A 14,195-nucleotide genomic window follows, 5' to 3' on the forward strand; every position below is an offset into this window, starting at 1 on the left:
GCCTCTCCCCTGATCTGGGCTGGCTGTGTTGGAGCTGGATCGAAGCATCCCCCGGGAACATCATGACACTGGATTTTGTTCCTAATTCCCAGTTCCAGTTTTGCTCGAAAGTTCAAAACACTAAAAAGAAGAAAAGTTGACAGCTACAGCAACTTCAAGCCAAAGTTAATATGTCTCTGAACCCCAAAATATATGTTGGGGTACCCTGTATGATATATCACTGCGATCGGGGGACTCCCCCGTCAACTATAACAATACATTTATGTGATCAAAATCATCAGGCTTCTGATATGATTATAAATTCATAATGAGATCATAAAACCCCAAAAAATAAGTAAGTGATGGTGCCCACTTGAAAATCTGCTCTGGGCCAGGACAAATCATGCACCCCAGGAAAGGGGAGGGTGTCTTCTAGGAGATGCCAGTGCATCCCATCCACCCCAGAGGTTCTGCCGGCCACAAGGCATGGATGAGGGCATCTTCGCAAAACCAAAATAGACAAAAACAGAAAGGGCAAAATAAGTAACTGGAGTGCCCACCCAAAATCTCCCCTGGGCCAGGACAAATCATACACCCCAGGAAAGAGGAGGGTGTCCTCTCTAACATAACAGTGTGTATAAAAAAGAAGTAACTGGGGGTCTACAAGAAAAACCTTTCGAGGCAGGAGGCAGTGGCATCTCTCAGAGAACAATATCCACTTCTCTGCAGTGAATGATTTTTCATAGCCCACAGCAGATTTTGCGTGGTCACCGCAAATTACGTATTTCCCCCTATTTTCATTATTTTAGCTGGGAAAGACTGGCATCTCATAGAATACACCCTCCCTTTTGCTGGGGCATATGATTTGTCCTGGCCCAGAGCAGATTGTGGGGTGGGTACTGCCAGTTACTTATTTCTTTTCTGCCTCTTTTTGTTGATTTCTTTTTTTTTTTGCATGGATGCCCTCATCCATACTCTGTGCCTAGCAGACACTTTGGGCCGGGCAGCATGCACTGGTATCTCATAGAGGGCACCCTCCCCTTTCCTGGGGTGTATGATTTGTCCTGGCCCAGAGCAGAGTGTGGGGTGGGCATCCCAATTACTAATTCTTTATGATTTCATGACATCATCATGCATTTATGATATGCATTCCGGAGCCCCCAGCAGAGAGAGGCTTCTTCATGGGTGGGGGTGGGGAGTTATCAGGTTTGCTCTGGAGCCCCGAGCCCTGTGCGGTCTGTCAGCGCCTGACTCTGGGCAGGGGACCCTTCCCTTGAGGCGCTCTTACGGTGGGCTGAACGAATCGTCCTTGGCCCAGCAGTGGTGGCCACCCCTGCTTTTGTCCTCTTTTTCTCGGGAGGTCGCTCTGGGTCCCGCAGCAGAGGGAGGTGCCAAGGAACGGGGGCAGACATGAGTGGAGCTATTCAGGGCAGGGGAACTTTTGCTGCTGTATGTTCCTCCCTCCGATCCCAGCTACATTGCTCCCCCTTCCCCCCAGTAGCCTCCAAGACCAGCATCTCCTTTCCACTCCACCCACCACCCAATCATTTCCTCCCTCCCTTCCCAGAGGGATCAGCCTTTCCAGCACTTGTCTGCCTTTGCAGAGGTCTGATGGCAGCTGCAGGGATCGCAGGAGGCATCACCTGAGACGCTGCTTAGAAAGATGGGAGCAATGGAGGATTCAGCTGCTTGGGGAAAAATTCCACCACACTGGATTCATTGGAAAAAACCAAGCCTGGTTCTCTGGCCACTGTTCCGTTCCCAGGCTGTGGCCTCCACATTCATTCTGCCCCACAAAGCTGGCTCTAACATTGACACAGTTGTGACTGGAGCAGCAGGAACTGGGCAGCCCTGGGTTCGATTGTGCACATCTTGTATGCCCTGCCTCTGTTCTTCTGAGCGAAGCTGGATAGGAGCAGTGGGGCAGTGTGTGTGGGGGGAACAGAAGCAGACGTGGAGGGGGCCATATCAGGAGCCTGTGCCTTCAATCTCCTGAGTAAGGCCTCTGCCAAAACTTCAGTGGGCTGCTTATGGAACTGATCCATATTTTTTCCCAGATTTCTAAGCGTGGACCAAAGCTGATTACGGAGGGGATCCCCAAAACCCACCAGTTCATTCCCCTGTCGGGTCTGAGTAGGGTCATTACTTTGGTGGGAGGGAGACAAGTTGCCGTGATTGCTGCTGGAGTTATTGAACCCAGGTCTCCTGTCTCCCCCCCCTCCCGCTGATGTGAAATTACCCCGATTGGAACCAGGGGACAAGAGAGGGTGGCAAGTTCCTCTCCCCTGGGGTCCCCAATTTGCATTGGGTACAACAGATGAATGAGGCCCTTGATTGGTCTATGGGACCAAGGAGAGGTGAGAGTGCTAGTGTGGTGTGCTGGTTAGAGTGTTGGACTAGGACCTGGGAGACCAGGGTTCGAATCCCGGCACAGCCATGAAGCTCCCTGGGCACCCTTGGGCCAGTCACTGCCTCTCAGCCTCAGAGGAAGGCAATGGTAAATCTCCTCTGAACACCGTTTGCCATGAAAACCCTCTTCATGGGATCCCCATAAGTCGGGATCACTTGAACGTAAGAACAAAAGAAGAGCCTGCTGGATCAGGCCAGTGGCCCATCTAGTCCAGCATCCTGTTCTCACAGTGGCCAACCAGGTGCCTGGGGGAAGCCCGCAAGCAGGACCCGAGTGCAAGAACACTCTCCCCTCCTGAGGCTTCCAGCAACTGGTTTTCAGAAGCATACTGCCTCTGACTAGGGTGGCAGAGCACAGCCAGCTTGGCTAGTAGCCATTACAGAATTACTTGGGTGCGTGGCAGCATTAATCATTGATATCCTAACCCATTCATAACTTTAAACTAAAGAGATTAAAGGACCCTATTACTATTAAAAGTAGGAATGATTACCTCTCCTAGGCCCTGAGTGGGCGGCTGAATACAGCTGAAGCTATGTGGAAGAGCTCTGATCCAAAACCAGGAAGGAATCTCTTGGTCTCAAGGGTTTGCCCCAAGACCCAGAGTCTCCCCGGTTCTGTCCCTGCAGTCCCTCCATGCATTCCTTGAGAGTGTAGCACACAGGTTGGAGCTCTGATCTCTCTGGCCCCCCTTCTCCTTCTCTCTCTAGATTCAAGCCTCGTTTTTAAAAGACTTTTTCCACTCTCCCCCTCCTGCAAAGGAGGGGACTGAGAATCTGCTGATCTTGTGTGTGTGTGTGTGTGTGTGTGTGCGCGCCTGCATGAGAGTTTCTTACTGACCCTGAAAAACTAAGGCTCCTTAGAATGAACAATGGAGGATTCTACGGTGAGTGAGGGAAGTCTGCCAAAGAAGAAGATAACATTTATGCCGTAGCTTTTGGTTAATTTTGTTTCTTAACGATGCCCTTGTTGTTCTACGCACAACACCTATGGAACTCACAACCAGCCATACCAGCGGGGCAGGGGTGGGAGAGGTGGGGGTGGGAGTTATAGTTCCTGGCCTTGCACCTCCTGGGTTCCACTTGAACCAAAATGGGGTTAGCCAAGCAATCGTAACACTTCTTTGATGAGAAGTAAGGTAGCTACTCTGACTGAATCTCTTTCCACACTCCAAGCATCGATAACATTGGTCCCTTGTGAGTTCTTTGATGTTGTGTAAAGGAGCTACTCCACCTGAAGGTCTTTCCACACTCCAAACATTTATAAGGTTTGTCCCCTGTGTGAGATCTGTGATGCGAAGTAAGTTGGTCACCCTGATTGAAGGTCTTTCCACACTCCAGGCATTTATAAGGTTTGTCCCCTGTGTGACTTCTTTGATGCAAAGTAAGGTGGCCACCCTGACTGAAGCTCTTTCCACATTCCAAGCATTTATGAGGTTTGTCCCCTGTGTGAGTTCTTTTATGTTTACTAAAGGCACTACTGCCACTGAAGCTCTTTCCACACTCCAAGCATTTATAAGGTTTGTCTCCCATGTAAGTTTTGTGATGCAAAATAAGGTGGCTACTCTGACTGAAGCTCTTTTCACATTTCAAGCATTTATGAGGTTTTTCCCCTATGTGAGTTCTTTGATGTGTGTTAAAGATGCTACTGTCACTGAAGCTCTTTCCACACACCAAGCATTCATAAGGTTTGTCCCCTGTGTGAGTTCTGTGATGTGAAGTAAGGTGGCCACTCGGACTGAAGCACTTTCCACACTCCAAGCATATATGAGGTTTGTCCCCTGTGTGTGTCTGTCGCTCCTCTTGTCTCTTTGCTCCATCTTGACTCCTCAGTTTCTGCTCCTGCACCTCAGCTTTTTCCAGTGATACTTCAGATGGTTCTCCCTCAGCCTTGACCCCCCAGATGTATCCTGATGGAATGAAAAGGAAAGGAGATAAAATGATGTGGATAAATCCTGTGAATATATTATGATTTGTTCTTTGAAAACATATTTCTGGGAGTTCTGTTGACATCAGAGTTTAACTGTCGAAGCTCGACGCCTTGTATGGAGTTATTTTAGCAGTAGGTGCTTGGACATGTAGTGAAAGCGGGGAGGGCAACTCCCACCCACTGTCACTATGTAGTGAAAGGCTTGAGCCCACCAGCTGTCTGCCTTCACCATCCCAGGAGTCAATCCCCAGCTTTGGGCAATTGATCCCAGCAAGTCCTGCTTTGACAAGGTTGTGCATGCTCACACCAACCCTGCAAGGTAGTAACTGCCACCACCCTTGTAGCTAGTTAGCACTCTGGGGCGAAGGGAACTGCAGAGCCCAGTTAAAACACCAGAACTTCTCAGGAGAAGAGTATGGATGCACTCCTTGTCCCTTCTAAAGTCTCAGGTAAAACATTCCTCTGTTACATGGCAGTTGTAGTCGGATAGCAAGGACTGAAGTTAGGAACTAAACCCCCTCTCTGGAGTGAACACACGTTGGTTAAGATAATTAATATTTATTAAAAAGAAAACAAGAAAAGCATAAAAGTTTTACAAATAACAAAGAGGTACACACAATAAATTTTAGTAGCAATTTAGATCCTGTTACCATACGCCCAAAAAGTTAAGGTTTAAAAAGGAATACAGGAGGAGACTTTTGGCACAGATTAAAATAACAAAAGCTTCCTAGCCTAAGCTATACTTACGGACCATAAGATCTACAGATGAATAGCCTTCCTCCCCTCAGGGAACTTGCGTGAAAGGATGAAAATGGAGCCACAACAGAACATCACCTATGCAATAGGCTGATCCTCCAAAGTGGGACAAAACCCCAAAGTTCTGAGCCCCTTGTTACGGAAGAGATCTTGGCTCAGCCGGAGACAATTAACCAATTGACATTTTCATCAAAAGGATGAAAAAACTATGTTCCCACAGCACCTGGCGCCTCCTTTTGGTTTCCCATAACAAACTCAAGGAGTTTTACAGCCTTGACAGAACCAGGCCCCTTCTGCTGATAAGGAGGTGCTAAGCTAACTTTCACCCAATAGCGCTGTGTTGTAAAATCACCAAGTCACAGTGATGGGGGGGAACCAAATGTTTAACTGCTTGCCAGCAGGTTAACAAAAAAGATGTCAAGGGGTCCTGGAAGCAAAATTTAGGTTGCTAGGTAGGATGCTGAAAGCCAGGACCTCCAAGGTGGCTTTCTCTGAAATGCTACCGGTTCCATGCACAGGACCAGCCAGACAGGCACAGCTTTGCAGTCTCAATGCGTGGATGAGATGATGGTGCTGGGTGGAAGTGTTTGGATTTGTTAGGCACTGGGGAACATTTTGGGACAAGCCGCGCCTGTACAAAAGGGATGGGCTCCACTTGAACCAGAATGGAAACAGACTGTTGGCACTTAAAATTAAAAAGGTGGCAGAGCAGCTTTTAAACTGACTGAGGGGGGAAACCCGACAGGAGCTGAGGAAGGTCCGGTTCGGAATAAACCTCCCCCCTGGGATAAACACCAAAGAAATGATGAAATTTTAAAAAGGGTAGGCTTAGAAGTAGGCATTGTGAGAGCAGGGGCACAGGATATAAATTCAGAAGAGCAATATTACCACAGGCCAAACCACAAGTGCCAAAGACACTTAAAGAGAGACACTGCTTACAAGTGCCTGTACGCTAATGCTAGGAGCCTCCGAACCAAGATGGGAGAACTGGAGTGCTTGGTCTTAGAGAAGAGCATTGATATAGTGAGCATAATGGAGTCCTGATGGAATGGGGAAAACCAGTGGGATACGATTATCCCTGGATATAAACTATATCAGAAGGACAGGGAAGGACGTATTGGTGGTGGAGTCGCTCTATACATGAAAGGAGGCATTGAATCCAGAAAGCTTGAAACCCCAAAAGAGGCGGACAGAATCGTTGTGGGTGGTGATACCATGCCCCAGGAGGGATTTAATATTGGTAATGATCTATCGTCCCCCTGATCAAAATGCTCAGGGAGACCTTGAGATGAGATATGAAATCGAGGAAGCATCCAAACTAGGAAATGTGGTAGTAATGGGTGACTTCAACTACCCAGACATACACTGGCCGCATATGTGTTCCAGTCATGACAAAGAAGCAAAATTTCTAGATATTCTAAATGACTATGCCCTAGACCAGTTGGTCATGCAACCGACCAGGGGGATGGCAACCCTGGACTTAATCCTCAGTGGGGACCGGGACCTGGTGCGAGATGTAAGTGTTGTTGAACCGATTGGGAGCAGTGACCACAGTGCTATTAAATTAAACATACATGTAAATGGCCATTTGCCAAGAAAATCCAACACGGTCACATTTGACTTCGAAAGAGGAAACTTCACAAAAATGAGGGGATTGGTAAAAAGAAAGCTGAAAAACAAAGTCCGGAGGGTCACATCACTCGAAAATGCTTGGAAGTTGTTTAAAAACACTATATTAGAAGCTCAACTGGAGTGCATACCACAGATCAGAGAAGGTAACACGAGGGCCAAGAAGATGCCAGCATGGTTAAGGAGCAAGGTCAAAGAAGCTCTTAGAGGCAAAAAATCTTCCTTTAGAAAATGGAAGACTTGTCTGAATGAAGAAAATAAAAAAGAACACAAACTCTTGCAAGAGAAATGCAAGAAGACAATAAGGGATGCTAAAAAAGAATTTGAGGAGCACATTGCTAAGAACATAAAAACCAACAACAAAAAAATTCTATAAATACATTCAAAGCACGAGACCATCTAGGGAGGCGATTGGACCATTGGATGATAAGGGAGTCAAAGGTGTACTAAAGAACGATAAGGAGATTGCAGAGAAGCTAAATGAATTCTTTGCATCTGTCTTCACAGTGGAAGATATAGGGCAGATCCCTGAACCTGAACTAACATTTGCAGGAAGGGATTCTGAGGAACTGAGACAAATAGTGGTAACGAGAGAGGAAGTTCTAAGCTTAATGGACAATATAAAAACTGACAAATCACCGGGCCCAGATGGCATCCACCCGAGAGTTCTCAAAGAACTTAAATGTGAAATTGCTGATCTGCTAACTAAAATATGTACCTTGTCCCTTGGGTCCTCCTCCGTGCCTGAGGACTGGAAAGTGGCCAATCTAATGCCAATATTCAAAAAGGGATCCAGAGGGGATCCTAGAAATTATAGGCCAGTTAGCTTAACTTCTGTCCTGGGAAAACTGGTAGAAAGTATTATTAAAAGCTAGATTAACTAAGCACATAGAAGAACAAGCTTTACTGAAGCAGAGCCAGCATGGTTTCTGCAAGGGAAAGTCCTGTCTCAGTAATCTATTAGAATTCTTTGAGAGTGTCAACAAGCATATAGATAGAGGTGATCCAGTGGATATAGTGTACTTAGACTTTCAAAAAGTGTTTGACAAGGTACTTCACTAAAGACTTCTGAGGAAGCTTAGCAGTCATAGAATAAGAGGAGAGGTCCTCTTGTGGATAAGGAATTGGTTAAGAAGCAGAAAGCAGAGAGTAGGAATAAGTGGACAGTTCTCCCAATGGAGGGCTGTAGAAAGTGGAGTCCCTCAAGGATCAGTATTGGGACCTGTACTTTTCAACTTGTTCATTAATGACCTAGAATTAGGAGTGAGCAGTGAAGTGGCCAAGTTTGCTGATGACACTAAATTGTTCAGGGTTGTTAAAACAAAAAGGGATTGCGAAGAGCTCCAAAAAGAGCTCTCCAAACTGAATGAATTGGTGGAAAAATGGCAAATGCCATTCAATATAAACAAGTGTAAAATTATGCATATCGGAGCAAAAAATCTTAATTTCACATATACACTCATGGGGTCTGAACTGGCAGTGACCGACCAGGAGAGAGTCCTCAGGGTTGTAGTGGAAAGCACGATGAAAATGTCGACCCAGTGTGTGGCAGCTGTGAAAAAGGCAAATTCCATGCTAGCGATAATTAGGAAAGGTATTAAAAATAAAACAGCCGATATCATAATGCCGTTGTATAAATCTATGGTGCGGCCACATTTGGAATACTGTGTACAGTTCTGGTCGCCTCATCTGAAAAAGGATATTATAGAGTTGGAAAAGGTTCAGAAGAGGGCAACCAGAATGATCAAGGGGATGGAGCGACTCCCTTACGAAGAAAGGTTGCAGCATTTGGGGCTTTTTAGTTTAGAGAAAAGACGGGTCAGAGGAGACGTTATAGAAGTGTATAAAATTATGCATGGCATTGAGAAAGTGGATAGAGAAAAGTTCTTCTCCCTCTCTCATAATACTAGAACTCGTGGACATTCCAAGAAGCTGAATGTTGGAAGATTCAGGACAGACAAAAGGAAGTACTTCTTTACTCAGCGCATAGTTAAACTATGGAATTTGCTCCCACAAGGTGCAGTAATGGCCACCAGCTTGGATGGCTTTAAAAGAAGATTAGACAAATTCATGGAGGACAGGGCTATCAATGGCTACTAGCTGTGATGGCTGTGCTCTGCCACCCTAGTCAGAGGCAGTATGCTTCTGAAAACCAGTTGCCAGAAGCCTCAGGAGGGGAGAGTGTTCTTCCACTCGGGTCCTGCTTGCGGGCTTCCCACAGGCACGTGGTTGGCCACTGTGAGAACAGGATGGTGGACTAGATGGGCCACTAGCCTGATCCAGCAGGCTCTTCTTATGTTCTTATGTTCTTATCTCTGTCACTTGAGGCTCAGGTAGCCTTGGTGGCATTTGAGTGCCTTCTACCAACTTTGGTTGGTAGCCCAACTAAGTCCCTATCTGGACAGGGATAACTTGGCTTCAATTGTCCATGCTCTGGTAACCTCCAAGTTAGATTACTGCAATGCGCTCTACGTGGGGCTGCCTTTGAAGACGGTTTGGAAACTGCAGCTGTGCAAAATGCAGCAGCCAGATTGGTAACAGGGACCAGACGGTTTGAACATATAGAACCGATTCTGGCCTGCTTGCATTGGTTGCCTGTATGCTTCCAAGCTCAATTCAAGGTGTTGGTTTTGACCTATAAAGTCTTACCCGGCTTGGGACCATAATACCTGATGGAATGCCTCTCCCGATACAAACCCACCCATACACTTCGCTCAATTATTATCCAACGGATAATTTGAAATGTATTGTGGGTCAGATTTGCGAAGCAGGGGTGCCAGGAAGGGCACTTTCAATGGAGTTATTTTAGCAGTAGGTATTTGGCAACAGGTTGTGAAAAGAGACAGAGACAGAGAGACAACTGTAACAAAAATTTCCTCTCTTGTTCCTCCATTTAAGGTGGAGAGCCCAGTACTTATGCGCAACTGGAATTTACAAGCCTAGGATGGATCCTGTCTGACAGGAACATGGCCCTTTCCACTGCCAGAGGGCAGCTCGCATGCCCTTCCTCCCTCCCTCCCACCCTAAATTAGCCCCCTGTTACCTGCAACACAAAATAGTGCTGGAAGATGAGACCCCCAGGGCAGAAGGCACTCACCGAGCTACTGGGGAAGAACAAAGGACAAATACGAGTAGCGCTGTGACTAAGAACGCAGCTGGGTCAAAGCCCAAAGGAAGCCCAAAGGCTGATGCGCACAGATGCAAAAGGAGAGTTCGGAGTTGTGCGACGCACACAATAGGAACATGGAATGTGAGAATGTGAGACAATAACAAATGAAACCGTACAATTCTTTGCTACACAACAATCTTGAATTCAGGTTTTCATGACATGTTCCTCTTTGTTGAAAGATGTCTGATTTCATCGCTGCTTCAAGTGAAGATGGTCAGTAAGCAGACTAATAAAACTTACTCCAACAAATCATTAAAGTTAAATCCCCAAGCGTGATCTGTTCCTTCTAACCTATGCGTTCCAAAAAGATAAAATTCAAAAATCCTTACCAAAACAAATAAAAATCTATTAAAATACCACAGGAATAAAAGGTTCCTAAAAAGTGATCTAACTGGGCATAAAAGTGAATAAAAGGATGAGAAAAAAGGGACACTTCCACAAATCAGGTCCAATTCCAGGCATAAGTCATCAAACCACAAAAACCCACCCAAATATCAACACCCTAAAGGGACAAGGTAAAACATACGGAGTTCAGTCCCAAGAGAAAAACCAGCTATCTAGCCTAGTCTCTCCTTACACACAGGTAGACAGTTGCACACACCCCTCTCCTCAGAGGGAGGAACAGGCAGGAGAGTTGATGCAAAATGGGACCTCAGCAGGCAACATCAGATAGGCATGATGGGACCCAGGAGAGGAACGAAAGCCAAGGTTTGAGCCCCATACTTACGGCAAACTGCCCAGCAACAGGCTGATTCCAATTAACCAATCAGGAAATTTCTTCATGGAATAAGGGCTCACCAATCACTGGCCAAATGGAACATCCGCCCTAAAACTCCCCAGACTTCATGACCTTGATGGAGCCCGGCTTCTACGGATAAGGGGGTGTTAGCAGGCCCGACTTATGGCACAGTGCCAGGGCCCACGATACTTATAGGGGCCCACGAAAACGTTTTAATTTCTTCTAAAATCAGAAGAAAAAAATGAACTTGTAGGGTGGAAGAAAATGTTTTCATTTTTTTCTCACATCAGAAAAAAATGAAACTTTTAGGGCCCACAAAAATCTATTAAATTTTGCCTAAAACAGACAAAAATAAAATGTTGAAGTATTTAAAGTTATATCAAAAATAATTTTAATATTGATATTATTATGAAGGAAGGGGGCCACGAAGGCAAAAGAGCCTAGGGCCCAAGAAAGTCATACTGCAGCCCTAGGGGTATATTTTATCACCCATTTACTTAATCTATGTGCAGAACATATCATACAAAAAGTGGGATTGGAGCAAGATGAAGGAGGTGTGAAAATTGGAGGGGGAAATATCAATAATTTAAGATATGCAGATTGTACCATACTACTAGCAGAAACCAGTAACGATCTGAAACTAATACTGATGAAAGTTAAAGAGGAAAGCACAAAAGCAAGACTACAGCTGAATGTCAAAAAGACTGAAGTAATGACAACAGAAGATTTATGCAACTTTACAGTTGACAATGAGGACATTGAAATGGGTTCCGGTTGACGCTGAAGGGGAGCAGGGCTCTCATGGCTTTAACAGCTGAGTTAAACAGGCAGATGTTAAACAGAGAAAGCCTTTTCTAGTCTGGAACTAAAATTATGGGGAAAGCTTCACCTGTTTGATATTGTATTTGTCAGGCATCTTGTTACTTGTGTGTGACCTCAGATTGATCTTTGGGCACTCCTCCCCCCTCCATCTGCAAAAGAGGGTGCACATTTGCTCATGACGTCAAGGGCATGTACATTTGTGCCATCATCTGTGAGTGCAGCAGAGGGTGTGAGCCACATCCAGTGGACCGGGCCCAGAACATCCTCTTGGCAGTTTGGCACCCTGGTTACCCCAGGAAAAGGCATAGGAGTGGTGGGAGGCCAGGCTTGAGGGAGGAATCCCAAGCAAGTGGGTAGTGGAGGAGGCCAGCAGCAGGCCAGAAGCAGACAGCCTGTGAGGCTGAATCCCAGGAAGCAGGAAGCAGCTCTGCCAGAAGGGGCTTAGAGTTTGGAGGAGGTTGTGAGGAGAAGCAGACCCTGATCCTGGCTCCCTCATCTCTAATGTAAGGGGGGGAAAGGAAGCACACCGCTCATCCTGCCTGATCCAAGGGCCAGGAGGAGCTGCGGGTGAGAATTGTCAAGTGTAGCCCGTGCATGCAGCAATTCATACGTGGGGCCCTTGGAGGGGCAGCAGCAGAGTCCTAACATCATGCATGCTCTGGGCCCCATAAACCCCCTGGCTGGCTCTGCAAACCTGACTGTGCATTTTTTCTAGGGCTGGCCTTGCATACTTTTTTTATCAGTAACACATATCCCATTTAGGTGTTTGGAACAGTTTCTGTTTTTGTTGAAATGCATATTTCTGGTTTAATAATGTAACGTCCGTTTAGATTTTACAAATGGACAGTTTGATTTCCTGTTTATTTTGCTGACATGTTTGTTGCCAGTTCAATAACTGGCATTAATACTTATTTCATTTATTAAGAATAGCGCACCCTTTTTTCAGCTTTTAGAATCCTCAGGCCTCGGGGAATACGTTGTACCCGACAGTACTGCAAAAGTGTGGAGGCATGTAATTCACTTTTAATCATCTGTTTATGTTGTTTTTTAATCGCTTCCCAGTCTGTATTGTGTTCTTCATGATTGATAGAAAAAATGGAAGGTTGTTGTAAAAGTTTATCAAGATGTTCTTTTGAATAACTGTGTGTGTTTTCCCAAGCCATGAGTGCAGAGGGAAGAAACACACACAAAATGCAAAAAGTAGAGTGTGTAGCATCCACAAAAGCAAGAAACAAAAGGTAAAAAACCAGGATGCTGAAAAGATATTTATTATGAACAAAGTACTATATTAAAAATAAATAGAAAATATGGTTGAAAATACAACAGATATCTTGTAAAAAAATCAATATCCAAAAGATGCTTGGAAATGTGATATAAATTCAAAGCCCAACGCGAAAAGAATTTTTTATGTATATTTAGAAACATACAGTTAAAAGTACAAACATCTTATTTAAATCATCTGATTTTTTACCTTTTGTTTCTTGCTTTTGTGGATGCTACACACTCTACTTTTTGCATTTTGTGTGTGTTTCTTCCCTCTGCACTCATGGCTTGGGAAAACACACACAGTTATTCAAAAGAACATCTTGATAAACTTTTACAACAACCTTCCATTTTTTCTATCAATCATGAAGAACACAATACAGACTGGGAAGCGATTAAAAAACAACATAAACAGATGATTAAAAGTGAATTACATGCCTCCACACTTTTGCAGTACTGTCGGGTACAACGTATTCCCCGAGGCCTGAGGATTCTAAAAGCTGAAAAAATGGTGCGCTATTCTTAATAAATGTTCCCAGGACCTCACGGTATTAATTATAGACACCTCTACAGAAATGAATACACAATTAAAGCTGTCTCTAGATGAACAAATGGAACAGTACAAAGAAGAAAACATCACAGATATGGATAAAAAACTATTTTCTCTGGATAAAGAGCTTAAAGATTTTCACAAGGATTTAAAAGCTTTTAAATATAAAAAATTTCTAAGAGATGAGAATGATTATAATGCTAATAAAGTTTATCCTTGGCTCTTTAACATTACCAAAAAGGTTGCTTTTTCTAAACATAATGTTTCCATAGGTTCTCATACTGACTGGGAATCTACCACTGCTGATAGCAGTGAGACAGACAGGTCTATGTTTTTTCCTCCAGCCTGTTTAAACGAGAAAAGGAAAAAAAAAAGAACCAACAACTACAGAGGAAATCAGAAACGACGCAGAGAACAATCGTCTCCACCTTACAGACTCAGACAGAGACGTTAGTCGCTAACCTCTCAAGTAGACCCCTCTCGGAAATAGAAACACGCATTTTGGATAAAGGATTATCTTTTGTCCCGACCCCATGGCATGATCCTGTGCAGACAAGGTTGGATTTATTTTGTTTTTTCAGGAACCTCAGGTTACGATCTTTTTTTGGGGAGACTCCTTCCCAATTCACTGATTCAAAAAGGAGATTTAAAACACCTTCTAGATTTATGTCTCCGGCTCCCATTGAACACTCTATAATAACATTTGAGGCACTCATAAACAAAGACCTTGATAAATTGGAAAAATCCACTCAACTAGGCTGGAAAAATCTGAATAATATAGAACAACAGACTTTACAAGAACTGTCATGTGATAATTCTATTATTATAAAACCAGCTGATAAAGGAGGGGCAATAGCGGTACAGGATATACAACAATATCAAGATGAGGTATATTGACAATTAGCAGACACAACTGCATATAAAACCTCTCCATATGATCCTACAGGCAAGA

The 14,195-nt window shown here is 44.6% G+C and overlaps 1 protein-coding gene across 1 annotated transcript in view; it reads right to left on the reverse strand.

The window, feature by feature from the left end:
* Positions 1–3,421: 3,421 nt before the first annotated feature.
* The window catches only part of LOC133381913 (zinc finger protein 572-like), a 28,612-nt gene continuing 17,838 nt past the window's right edge, over positions 3,422–14,195 (reverse strand). The window contains exon 4 of the mRNA XM_061621492.1: positions 3,422–4,295. Within this exon, the coding sequence (XP_061477476.1) occupies positions 3,529–4,295 (767 nt within the window). The 3' untranslated portion in view covers positions 3,422–3,528. The remainder of the gene's footprint in view (positions 4,296–14,195) is intronic.

Source organism: Rhineura floridana, chromosome 3 (genome assembly GCF_030035675.1).
Source record: "Rhineura floridana isolate rRhiFlo1 chromosome 3, rRhiFlo1.hap2, whole genome shotgun sequence".
NCBI lineage: Eukaryota > Metazoa > Chordata > Lepidosauria > Squamata > Rhineuridae > Rhineura > Rhineura floridana.